The sequence below is a fragment of the Trachypithecus francoisi genome, unplaced genomic scaffold, assembly GCF_009764315.1.
Source record: "Trachypithecus francoisi isolate TF-2019V2 unplaced genomic scaffold, Tfra_2.0 Lachesis_group9, whole genome shotgun sequence".
Classification (NCBI taxonomy): Eukaryota; Metazoa; Chordata; class Mammalia; order Primates; family Cercopithecidae; genus Trachypithecus; species Trachypithecus francoisi.
The window spans coordinates 55,860,037-55,872,576 of NW_022681474.1; the positions used below are offsets into that span (position 1 = coordinate 55,860,037).

General features: G+C 43.6%; 1 protein-coding gene across 18 annotated transcripts in view; it reads left to right on the forward strand.

Annotated features, from left to right (window-relative positions):
* The window catches only part of MARCHF8 (membrane associated ring-CH-type finger 8), a 150,924-nt gene that overhangs the window by 111,229 nt on the left and 27,155 nt on the right, over positions 1-12,540 (forward strand). Inside the window, exon 4 of one of the 18 annotated variants that reach the window (XM_033208583.1) lies at positions 5,540-5,631. The exons of the other annotated variants lie outside the window; for them this stretch is intronic. Coding sequence (XP_033064474.1) covers positions 5,542-5,631 — 90 coding nt within the window. The 5' untranslated portion in view covers positions 5,540-5,541. The remainder of the gene's footprint in view (positions 1-5,539; positions 5,632-12,540) is intronic. 18 annotated transcript variants of the gene reach the window in all.

Consider the following 12,540-nt stretch of genomic DNA (forward strand, 5'->3'; position numbering starts at 1 on the left):
CGCGCAGAAGCTTTTCAGTTTAATAGAGTCCCTTTTGTCTGTTTTTGGTTTTGTTGCCTATGCTTTTGAGGTCTGCCCCATAAAATCATTGCCTAGATCAGTGTCTTGAAGTGTACTCCCTGTGTTTTCTTCTAATAGTTTTATAGTCTCAGGTCTTATGTTTGAGTGTTTAATCCATCTTGAGTTGATTTTTGTGTGTGATGAGAGAAAGGACTTCAGTTTCATTCGTCTGCGTATGGATCTCTAATTTTCCCAGCACCGTTTATTGAGAGGGTGTCCTTTCCCTAATGCATGTTCTTGGTAACTTTGTTGAAAATCAGTTCTCAGTAAATACATGGATTTATTTCTGTGTTGTTGATTTTGTTCCATCATTCTGTGTATCTGGGTTTTGTTGTTGTTGTTTGTTTGTTTTTTGAGGCAGAGTCTTGCTCTGTCACCCAGGCTGACAAGAGCCACTATCTTGACAAGTGGCACTATCTTGGCTCACTGCACCCTCTGCCTCCTGGGTTCAAGCAGTTCTTGCCTCAGCCCCCTGATTAGCTAGGATTACAGGTGCACACCACCAAGCCCGGCTAATTTTTGTATTTTTAGTAGAGATGGGGTTTCACCACGTTGGCCAGGCTGGTCTTGAACTCCTGGTATCAGGTGATCCACCTGCCTTGGCCTCCCAAAGTGCTGGGATTACAGGTGTAAGCCAGCACTCCTGGCCTGTATCTGTTTTTATAACAACACCATGCTATTTTGGTTTCTATAGCCTTGTAATATCCTTTGAAGTCAGGCAGTATGATCCCTTCAGCTTTGTTTGTTTTTATTAGGATTGTTTTGGCTATTTGTGCTGTTTTTTGGTTCCATATGGTTTTAGGATTGTTTTTTCTGTTTCTGTGTAAAATGACATTGACATTTTTATAGTGATTGCATTGAATCTGTAGATTGCTTTAAGTAGTATGGTCATTTTAATGACATTAATTCTTTTGATCTGTGGACATGGTATATCTTTCAATTTGTTCGTGTCCTCTTCAGCTTCTTTCGTCAGTGTTTTGTAGTTTTTCTTGCAAGGTCTTTGACCTCTTTGATTAAATTGATTTCTAGGTATTTTATTTTGTATAGCTATTTTAAATGGGACTGCCTTTTTTATTTCTTTCTCCACTAGTTCATTATTGGTATATAGAAACACTACTGATTTTTGTATGTTTATTTTTGTATCCTATAACTTTTCTGAATTTATCAGATCTAAATTTTCTAATGGAGCCTTTAGATTTTTCTAGGTATAAAATCATATCATCTGCAAAAAAGGACAAATTAACTTACTTTTTTCCAATTTGAATGCCTTTTATTTCTTTCTCTTGACTGATTGCTCTGACCGGGACTTCCAGTACTGTGTTGAACAGGAGTGGTGAAAGTGGGTGTATTAGTCTGTTTTCACGCTGCTGATAAACACATACCTGAGACTGGGTAATTTTTAAAGAAAAAGAGGTGTAATGGACTCACAGTTCCATGTAGCTAGGGAGGCCTCACAATCGTGGCAGAAGGTGAAAGGCACGTCTTACATGGCAGCAGACAAGGGAGAAATGAGAACCAGGCGAAAGAGGTTTCCGCTTATAAAACCATCAGATGTCATGAGACTTATTCACTACCACAAGAACAGTATGGGGGAAACCACCCCCATGATTCAGTTATCCCCCACTGGGTCCCTCCCATGACACATGAGAATTATGGGAGCTACAATTCAAAATGAGATTTGGTGGGGACACAGCCAAACCATATCGTTCCGCCCTTGGCCTCTCCCAAATCTCATGTCCTCACATTTCAAAAGCACCCATGCCTTCCCAACAGTCCCCTAACATCTTAACTCATTTCAGCATTAACTCAAAAGTCCACAGTCCAAAGTCTCATCTGAGACAAGGCAACTCCCTTCCACCTGTGAGCCTGTAAAATCAAAACCAAGTTAGTTACTTTCTAGATAAAATGGGGGCACAGGCATTGGATAAATATACCCATTCCAAATGGGAGAAACTGGCCAAAACAAAGGGGCTAAAGGCCCCATGCAAGTCCAGAATCCAATGGGTCAGTCCCTTCTTAAAGCTCCAAAATGATCTCCTTTGACTCCATGTCTCACATCCAGGTCGTGCTGATACAAGAGGTGGGCTCTCACTGCCTTTGGCAACTCTGTCCCTATAGCTTTGCAGGGTATAGCCCCCCTCCTGGCTGCTTTCATGAGCTGGCATTGAGTGTCTGCAGCTTTTCCAGGTGCACAGTGCAAGCTGTGCACCTGGATATACCATTCTGGAGTCAGGGAGGATGGTGGCCCTCTTCTCACAGCTCCACTAGGCAGTGCCCCAGTGGGGACTGTGTGTGGGGGCTTGCAACCCACATTTCCCTTTCACACTGCCCTAGCAGAGGTTCTCCATGAGGGCTCCATCCTTGCAGCATACCAGTGCCTGGACATCCAGACATTTCCATACATTCTCTGAAATCTAGGCAGAAGTTCCCAAATCTCAATTCTTGACATTTGTGTACCTGCAGGCTCAACACCACATGGAAGCTGCCAAGGCTTAGGGCTTGCACCCTCTGAAGCCATGGCCTGAACTATACCCTGGCTGCTTGTAACCTTTGGTTAGAGTGGCTGGGATGCAGGGCACCGAGTCTCTAGGCTGCACACAGCAAGGGGGGCCCTGGGCCCAGCCCTTGAAACCATTTTTTTTTCCTCCTAGGCCTCTGGGCCTGTGATGGGAGTGGCTGCCACACAGATCTCTGACATGCCCTTGAGACATTTTCCCCATTGAGTTGGTGATTAACATTTGGCTGTTCGTTACTTATGCAAATTTCCACACCTGGCTTGAATTTCTCCTCAGAAAATGGGTTTTTCTTTTCTTTTTTTTTTTTTTTGAGATGGAGTCTTGCTCTGTCGCCCAGGCAGGAGTGTAGTGGTGCGATCTCAGCTCACTGTAAGCTCTGCCTCCTGGATGGATTCACACCATTCTCCTGCCTCAGCCTCCTAAGTAGCTGGGACTACAGGCGCCCACCACCATGCTTGGCTAATTTTTTGTGTTTTTAGTAGAGATGGGGTTTCACCATGTTAGCCAGGATGGTCTCGATCTCCTGACCTCATGATACGCCTGCCTCAGCCTCCCAAAGTGCTGGGATTACAGGCGTGAGCCACTGTGCCCAGCCCGGGTTTTTCTTTTCTATCACATCATCAGGTCACAAATGTTCTGCTTTTATTTTCTGTTTCTCTGAGAATGCTTTTAAAACTTTTTAAAACTGAATGTTCTTAACAGTACCCAGGTCACTTCCTGAATGCTTTGGTGCTTAGAAATTTCTTCCGCCAGATACCCTAAATCATCTCCCTCAAGTTCAAAGTTCCACACATCAGGGGCAAAATGCTGCCAGTCTCTTTGCTAAAACATAGCAAGAGTCACCTTTACTCCAGTTCGCAACAAGTTTCTCATCTCCATCTGAGACCATCCCAGCCTGGATTTCATTGTCCATACCATGATCAACATTTTGGTCAAAGCCATTCAACAAGTGTCTAGGAAGTTCCAAACTTACCCATATTTTCCTGTCTTCTTCTGAGCTCTCCAAATCGTTCCAACCTCTGCCTGTTACCCAGATCCAAAGTCGCTTCCACATTTTCAGGTATCTTTATAGCAGCACCCCACTTACTGGTACCAATTTACTGTATTAGTTTGTTTTCACACTGCTGATAAAGACATACCCAAGACTGGGTAATTTTTAAAGTGAAAGAGGTTTAATGGACTCACAGTTCCACATGGCTGGGGAGGCCTCACAATCATGGGGGACGATTAAAGGCATGTCTTACTTACATCGTGGCAGACAAGAGAGAAATGAGAACCAAGTGAAAGGGGCTTCCCCTTACAAAATCATCAGATCTTATGAGGCTTATTCACTACCATGAGAACAGTATGGGGGAAACTGGCCTATGATTCAGTTATCTCCCACTGAGTCCCTCCCACAACATGTGGGAATTATGGGAGCCACAATTGAAGATGAGATTTGGGTGGAGACCCAGCCAAACCATATCAGTGGGCATTCTTGTCTTGTTGCAGTTCTTAGAGGGAAGGCTTTCTTTCACTTTTCCCCATTCAGATTTATGTTAGCTGTGGGTTTGTCATATATGGCCTTTATTAATATTGTGGTATTTCTTTCTTTGCCTAGTTGGTTGAGAGTTTTAATCATGAAGGAATGTTGAATTTTATCAAATGCTTTTTCTGCTTCTATTGAGATGATCATATGGTTTTATCCTTCATTCTGTTTACGTGATGAATCACATTTATTGATTTGCATGTGATGAAAGACCCGTTGCATCCTTGGGATAAATTCCCTTAGTACTGTCTTTTTGATGTGCAGTTGGATTTGCTTTACTAGTATTTTGTTGAGGATTTTTGCATCTATGCCTATCAGGGATATCGGCCTATAGTTTTCTTTTTTGTTGTGTCCTTGTCTGGTTTTGGTGTCAGCATAATGCTGGTAGAATGAGTTGAAGAGAATTCTCTCTTTCAATTTTTTGGAATAGAAGAATTGTTCTTCTTTGAAAGTTTGGTAGAATTTGGCAGTGAAGCCATCCAATCCTGGACTTCTCGTTGTTAGGAGGCTTTTTATTACTCTTTAAATCTCATTACTTCTTATTGATCTGTCCAAGTTTTCTGTTTCTTCCTGATCAATCATGGTAGGTTATGTGTTTATCCATTTCCTCTAGGTTTTCCAGTTTGATAGCATATTCATAATAGTCTCTGGTGATCTCTTGTATTTCTGTGTTATCATTTGTAATGTCTCCTTTTTCATTTCAGATTTTATTTAGATCTTCTGCCTTTTTTTATTGGTTAGTCTAGCTAGTCTATCAGTTTTCGTTTTTCAAAAAATTAATTTTTTGTTTCATTGATCCTTTTGTATGTTTTTTGGCCCCTATTTAGTTTAGTTCTCCTCTAATGTTTATTATTTCTTTCCTTTTACTAATTTTGGATTTGGTTTTTTCTTGGATTTCTAGATCCTTGAGGTGCATCCTTTGATTGTTTGAAATTTTTCTACTTTTTTGATGTAGGTGTTTATTGCTATGGACTTCCCTGTTAGCACTGCTTTTGCTGTATCCCATAGGTTTTGGTATGTTTTATTTCAATTTTTATTTAAGATATTTTTATGTTTTCTCCTAAATTTCTTCCTTCACCCAGTGGTCATTGAGGAGCATGTTGTTTAATTGCCATGTAATTATACAGTTTCGAGTTGATTTCTAGTTCTAGTTGATTTTTAGTTCTTTTTTATAATGTATTTTTGGAAAATGTTTCATTCATATCCTGAATTGCATTTCTCATTTCTTTGTATTGTTTTTCTGTATTCCTGTGTATCTCACTGAGCTTCTGGATCTTGCTCTGTTGCCCAGGCAGGAGTGTAGTGGTGTGATCATAGCTCACTGCAGCTTCCAGTTCCTGTGCTCAAGCATTCCTCCCACCTCAACCTCCTGAGTAGCTGGGCCTACAGTCACACATCACCATGCCCAGCTAATTTTTATTTTTATTTTTTATAGAGATGTGGTCTTGCTGTGTTGCTCAGACTGGTCTCAAACTCCTAGCCTCAAGCAATCCTCCTGCCTGGGGCTCCCAAAGTCTGGGATTACAGGTGAGAGCCACCATGCCCAGTGTTCACTGAGTTTTAATATCATTATTTTGAATTTTTTTTTTGGGATTTCATAAATTTCTTTTTGATTGGAATCTACTGCTGGAGAATTATTGTGTTCATTTATGGGTGTCATATTTCCTTGATTTTTCATTTCTTGTGTCCTTATGTTAATCTCTGCACATCTGGTGTAACAGTCTCTTACTAGTTTTCTTAATTTGCTGTTGTAGGAGAGGAGTTTTTCCTGAGGGTATGTCTATGGTGTTGATTGTGCAGGGCACTTTAGCTTTGATTCTCATTGTGTGTAGTAGTGTAGTCGTGGTATTATTTCTTTGGCTATGAATCATGTCAGTGGTGTCTGTGATTTCCTCAGTATCTTAGGGTATGGTGGAGGCTGTAGTGAAGTTTTGCTGGGGACAGGGATACCAGGTTGGCCTGTCCTTGTTCCCAGTAGTGGCAGTAGTGGGGTGAGTATGCCTGCCCTTGGGCCTCAGTGCAGTTTATACTGGCACCAGTGTTAGCGGGTCAGATGGGTTAGTTTTGGGGGGCCTCCATATAGCTTGCTCAAATGCTGGTAGTGGCAGTGGCGAGCTGGGTGGGTGGGTGAATTCTTGGGCCCCTGGGCAGCAGGCATGATATGGGTGATGGCAGCAGCAGTGGCAAGACAACCCTCTGGCTCCCAAGCAGTTTGCACTGATGTCGGCAGTGGCTGTGATGGGCTGGGTGAACCAGTCTTCAGGCCCAAATGTATACTCAATTGGGTGCTAGATGTGGTGGTAATGGTAGGTTGGGTGTGCCTGACCTCAGATGCCCAAGTGGAATGCTCAGGTTCCAATAGTGGTGGAATGAGCTGGGCAGGCCCCAGGATGGTTTACTCAGAAACTGGATAGGACATACTTCAGTCCACCCAGGGATGCATTCAGGCTCTAGCAGTGTTGGGCGGGGACTGGGTGATTCCAAGGCCCTGGCAGAATGCTGTGGTGGAGGCAGCAATGGCTGTACTGCAGCCCTACTACTGGGGAGAGTGGGGTTGCTTTCAGTGGCAGTAGCTGTATGGCAGTGGCTGGGGAGTGCACACTTTGCTCACTTTGTCTTTGGCGCTTGTGAAAGCGTGCAGTGGTTTCACTGCTGGGGGGCAGCAGGGTCTTTGTCAAATGGCTTGCCCTTCATCCCTGGCAGCAGCAGCTAGCTGCTGCAATGGTTGTGGTGAGGAATGTTAGTGGGGTTCCAGAAATGTGGAGAAGCAGGGATTGTTGGGTCCCCAGCAGGATGCAGTCTCCTGAGGATTGGGCTCTCAGTATGGTGTCTTCTTGCAGCTGCCTTGGACTCCAGGGGTATGTGGGACCCATCATGAGCTCTCTCCCTGGAGCAATGCCTTCTCTTCATCTCCAGGAAGCTCTGTCTGTTAGCCTCAAGGCCTGTGAGGGTCTAGGGCTCTGTCATGGCTGGGATTGCAGGAGTGCATGGTGGGAATGTGGACCGCTGGGGATCACTTGCTTCCCCTTTCCCCACGCTGGGGAACCTCTCGGCTACCTTGCCTGACTTCCCTTTCCTTGCCTGCTCTAGGTGTTTTCTGTCACTTCTCTGTTGAATGCATGTTCTCTCTTAGATGATTTATTCGAAGTCTGATTCTTCCTGGCTATTTTGGTTCTTCTTTGTAGAGGAGGTAAGTACCAGATGCCTCTAGTCAGCCATCTTGAAGCCCCTCCTCTAGATTTTGATTGTTTAGCTTTTTAAGGTAAAAATATAACTATTAAAAAACATGTTCTTCAGTATATCACCTAAACTCATTGTGACAGCCCTTTGTGAGATAGAGCTCTGACAGAGACGGGTATTCAGGAGGCTGTGTGGTAGAGAGAAGGGAGGGGTGGGGATGGGCCAAGCCCACTTTCCATCTCTGCTGTGAGCCTTTGCCTATCAAGGGGCCATTGTCTCAGGGGTACCAGGAAGCCATAGAGCATGACTGGCAGGGGTAATGCACAGTGTACTGGGCATGGCCTCAGGGTGGACTTAGGTGACATGAGGTGACTGCCTGTTCAGGACATTGTGTCCTGTGCCACCACTGCCCCTACCTGTAGGCTGTCTTAGCATTTGACAATACATCTCATCTCTAACATGGAGACAAGGAGGCCATGCAGAGTTTACGAGGATTGCATGCATTCAGATTTTATCCAGCACCTAACTGTGTGCCAGAAATTGTGCTTTGAATGCTGAACCAAACAGAAGAGGGAAGTACGCAGACCTCCATAAGATACCACGGATGGAGAGAATTCCTACAAAAGGAACAGTAAGGAGCTTAGGTAGAGAATTACCGGGAACCCAAGTTGAAGGGCTGCTCAGAGAAGATGTGGCTCAGGATAGGATATGTAAAGCAGATGTGAGGGGTGGAAAGCAGCCAGCCAGGATGAGGTTAAACTGTAGTAGAAAGATCATTTGTCACCTACTTGGAAAGTCCAGTACTTTAGGTGGACAATGAAAGGCATCTTCAGTGGTGGAGGTGATGGCTCTCATTTCACCCCATTGCGGGTGCCTGTAACCACAAGATTGTGTTGGCTGTGGCTGTTCGTGTGAGTACTTTGACCTAAACTCCTTTAGAGGCCGATTGAAATTCCCTGAGGAGGCTTATACCCACTCTATTCAGCTGGAATTTCTTTAATACCAGGAATTGGCCTAGGCTAGGCTAATCATAGGGGCTGGACTTCTTGGAGCCTCTCTTGATGCCTCTCAGAAGAAGATTGTGGTGCAAAAAGGGCAGTACATAGACACAATGTTATTTTACATTCAGAGAAGCCTTCTCATTCAACCCTGGGAATCAGACTTGGTCCAGGTGACACAATTTCTTGAGCAAGTTCATGATTGGCAGCACTTACCCAGGGAGAAGGCAGTGGAAGCCCGTAGCACAGGCATCTCTACCAGCCAGCCCGGCTCTGTAGGCTCTGGCAGTTGCCCAAGACTGGGGCCTTGCAGACTGTGATATGTACCTCTTGTTAATCAAATATTCCTGGGTCGAATCAGACTGGACATGTTTAATGAGCACTTAAAATGATTGCTCTATTGCTTGGCAAGCACATCTCAATGAATTTGAGCACTGACCCTCCTAGGCCTCCTGAATATTTTCTGGTTGTTGTTGCCGTTAGACAGGGATGAGATACAGCAGAATGTCACATATCAGATGGACATTCCTTACAGGGAATTCTTGCTGACCTACTTTTACTACACGAGGGCAGGCCTGGATGTGATTGTCAAGACCAGAGTTTGCTTCTTTCTGTTTCTGAATGCAGAGCTGACCAGTGACATGCTCAGGTTACTCAGACCTTACGGATTACAAATAAGGCAAAATGTGCTTTATTAATTTATTCTGAAGAAAACAGCTGTACCAAAACAGGATACTTATTCCTAAGTGACAGAAACAAGGGAATGAATTGGAGGAGTTGCATGGCATCAGGTGGCCTCAGCACCACTGAGCCTCACTTGAATCCCTGACAGAGCACTGAGGCAGTTGTTTCTGTTCAGCTCCCCTTTTGCAAAATTTCTGACTGTCTTTGCAGTACTTTTTCATCTGACTGGTTACAGTTTAGTTTTTGGCTGAAGTTTGGTTCAGTCTCCTGAAGGTGGAAGAGGGGCAGGTTTAAAACAATTTCCCAATTATACTAAGATTATATGCATTTTTGACTCTCATTCTCCCACAAGCATACAGTGGAGTTTCCAGAAGCTAAGCAACATGCAAGATAGCATCTTCCTTAGCTGGTGGAATATGTTCCTGTGTTTTAAGATGTTCTAATATAGCAAAGATGGAGAGATGGAACCTGTGTAAACAAAAGCTCTTTGTGGGGGCCTCAGTAATTTTTAAGAGTGTTAAGGAGGTCCTGTGGCCAACAAGTTTGAGTATCTCTGTTGTAGAGGCACAGTCTCCCCAGAGGGTAGCTATTTAGTTCATTGAGCAAATGTGCCCTAAACACCTACTGTATACCAGACCAATCAGTAACAGCTTCTAAGTTAACATATCCCAGTAACATCTTCTCATAAACCTTGATAGGTGCAATGAAAGAAATGAACAGGGTACAAGGATATCATAACAGGGATGAAAAGCCCTTTCTAAGGAGAAACCTGAGGAGGGGCCAGTCATGCTGGGTTGGGATGTGGGAGTGTTCCTAGGAGGAGGAGGAGAGGTGGGAAAGGCCACCAGTTGCTGGGAAAGGAGGGCCTAGGTCGAGAGGAAATGAGGGTCATCTTTCCTGCCTGCCATGTTTTTGTCAGTAGGATGCTCCCTGGCTCAGGGTTCACTCTTAGAGCTCTGTGCATCTTGGGCCAGGGCTGGCCAGATGAGTAGCCTGAGCAGAAGCTGTTTTCTTCCCAGGTGGGTGGACAGTGGTCACCTTGGTTGGAATGAGGTGTTTTGTAGCAGACATGAGACCTGCAGGTTTACTTTCTAGGTCATCAAGAATCAAGAGTGGTAGTCACATGGAAGTCTTCCTCCACACTGGAGGTGTGCCTGGAGTGGTGTGTGCTGCATTTCTGCATCTCCTCTGACTTATTTGATCCTGGTGGCAGCCCTGTAGATTGTTGACCTCATTCTTTAAATAATTAAACTCCTGCTCAGTAGTGTGCTCAGTGGACTGGCCCCAGAACATAGAGGGAAGACTTTGGGGTCAAAAGCCAGTGCTTTGGCCACTGCCCCAGAATTCTCTCAGAGGAAATATTTTATTGCCTCTTGGCAATGAAAATGTATTTTGACTATATTTGAAAAGGTCAATATTTAAAGGAAATCAACAGTAGTAAAGGATCCTTTTGAGTGATAAGTAACTCACAAACACAGCCCCTTTCACCATGTTATTTCTGGTGATTTTGAATTTTTATATGGTTACATCTTTAGTTTCTGGGACTGTGAAGCCACCTTTGCTCAGAAATCATTGTCTTCAATGTAATTTATTGAAAACAAATTATATTTGCAAGATCCTCAGCTGTAGCATGGAGGAAGACAGCCCTGAAAAAGCAGCTTCAGCTGTGGCCTTCTGTCCCCTCCACCAGTGCTGTAATATATGCCCCTCATTGTTCTGGGGATTTATTGCTACTCAAGTATTCTAACTCCCTTTAAAAGGCCACTATAGAAAAGAATTCCATGTTAATGCTACTTGCTAAGCAATGCTAATGAGAGTCATTTATAATGGAAATCATTTTAGCATTCAGTAGTTTTTATTGTACATGCTTCTCTGTGAATCGTATATTGTATATACTTACTTTTTTAATGGTCAGTTTTAATTAATTGGCTTTGTGAAAGCTTGTTCTTGGCACAGCCCTTCATATGCCAACATGTATTTATCAGAGCAAGCCACAGAAAAGCCACAGAATGGCCTCTTTTCTTTTAATTGTGGCTCATTTTTGAAGTTGAATACAACTAGATATTTATTTATTGAAAGCAGAGTTACTCATAATGAAGCATTGGTTTGACAGAGTAACTTCTGTGCTAAGCAGAAAGTTTGGTAAGATGTAATCTCAGTCTGCACAGTGCAGTGTTTAAACACCAAGTGAGTTTATTTGGCTCTGTGGTATGAAGTCAGGCCTGCTGAGTTGGCAGTTAGGAGCAGATCCCTATCTCTTAGTTTGGAAGTGGGAGGGCAGTAACCGCTAGCAACCTCATGAGCAGGAAGCACAAATAAAAAAGTGATCTGGTGAGCAAGATTTCTAAAATGGCCCCCAAAAATGTCCCCACAATTGCCTGGAACCTGGGAATGCATTGCTATTATTACTCCTATGATCATGTTGTGTTGTGTGGCACAGTTGACCTTAAAATAAGGGAGATTATTTGGGGTTATAGATAAGGGCCCAGTGGAATCCCGTGAGTGCTTAAAAAGCAGAGAACGTTCTCTGGTGGCAGAAAGGGAAGTCAGAGAGATTGATAGCACAAGTGGGCTTTGAAGATGGGAGGGGTCATGTGACTGCAGATGCATGTGGCCTGCCCCAGGTGGAGTCAGCCAGCAGACCGGCCCTCAGTCCTCAAGCTTCAGGGAGCTGTGTTCTGCCAACAACCTGAGAGAATGTGTAAACGCAGTTCTCCCGAGGCCTCCAGGAAGGAGGGAGACTGACCAGAGCACAGAATCTCAGCATGCGCTAGTCTATGGGAACTGTGAAGTGATACATTTGTGTAGTTTTAAGCCACTAAGTTTTGTTTACATAGCAACACACCCCTTATATGGGTGGCAAATGCTTTCCATGTAGAGGAAAACCTTCTTTCTAGAGATCTGTAAGAGCCATTTGTGTCTAGAGCCTCTGGGCCAACAGCCAACATGATCTCTTGATTTAGCCACCTTCTTCTTTTCTTTCGATAGTTTGTATTTTCTTTGTAGAAATACAGTCAGGCAGTGACTTTCAAGTGACTTTGACCATCATCCAAAGTAAGAAGCAGCTTTTATATTGAAACCCAGTTCACTTTTACATACACATCTGAGAGACAGAATTACCTCAGAAGACTTTATCCTTTTTATGTCAGATGCATTCTGGCATATTCTATTTTATTGTACTTTTAAAAACATAGGTCATCACCCACTACATTGATTTCTTTACCTGTCATCCCAAAGTTGGAAAGTCATTGCAGTTGGTTGTGCTTCTGCAGTTTTGTTTTACTTTTTTAAATCATCAATCACATGTTATTTTAAAAATGAATTTCTGTTTGGGAAATGTAGCTCAGTGTAAAGTAGCATTATGGTTTTGTGGGTCTCTGTGACAAGTCCATGTCCCTCCATCCAGGTTCCCTCGTCTCCTTCCTGGGTAGTCTGTGCAACCCGAGCACAGATGGCAGTGGTGCCTCTCTCTGCTTGTTTAACTTCGTGTGTTCATTACTGGACATAATGAGAACTTTTCCCATTTTTTTAATGACTACTAGTATTTCTTTTTGTAGATGGAACAGTGTTGCCT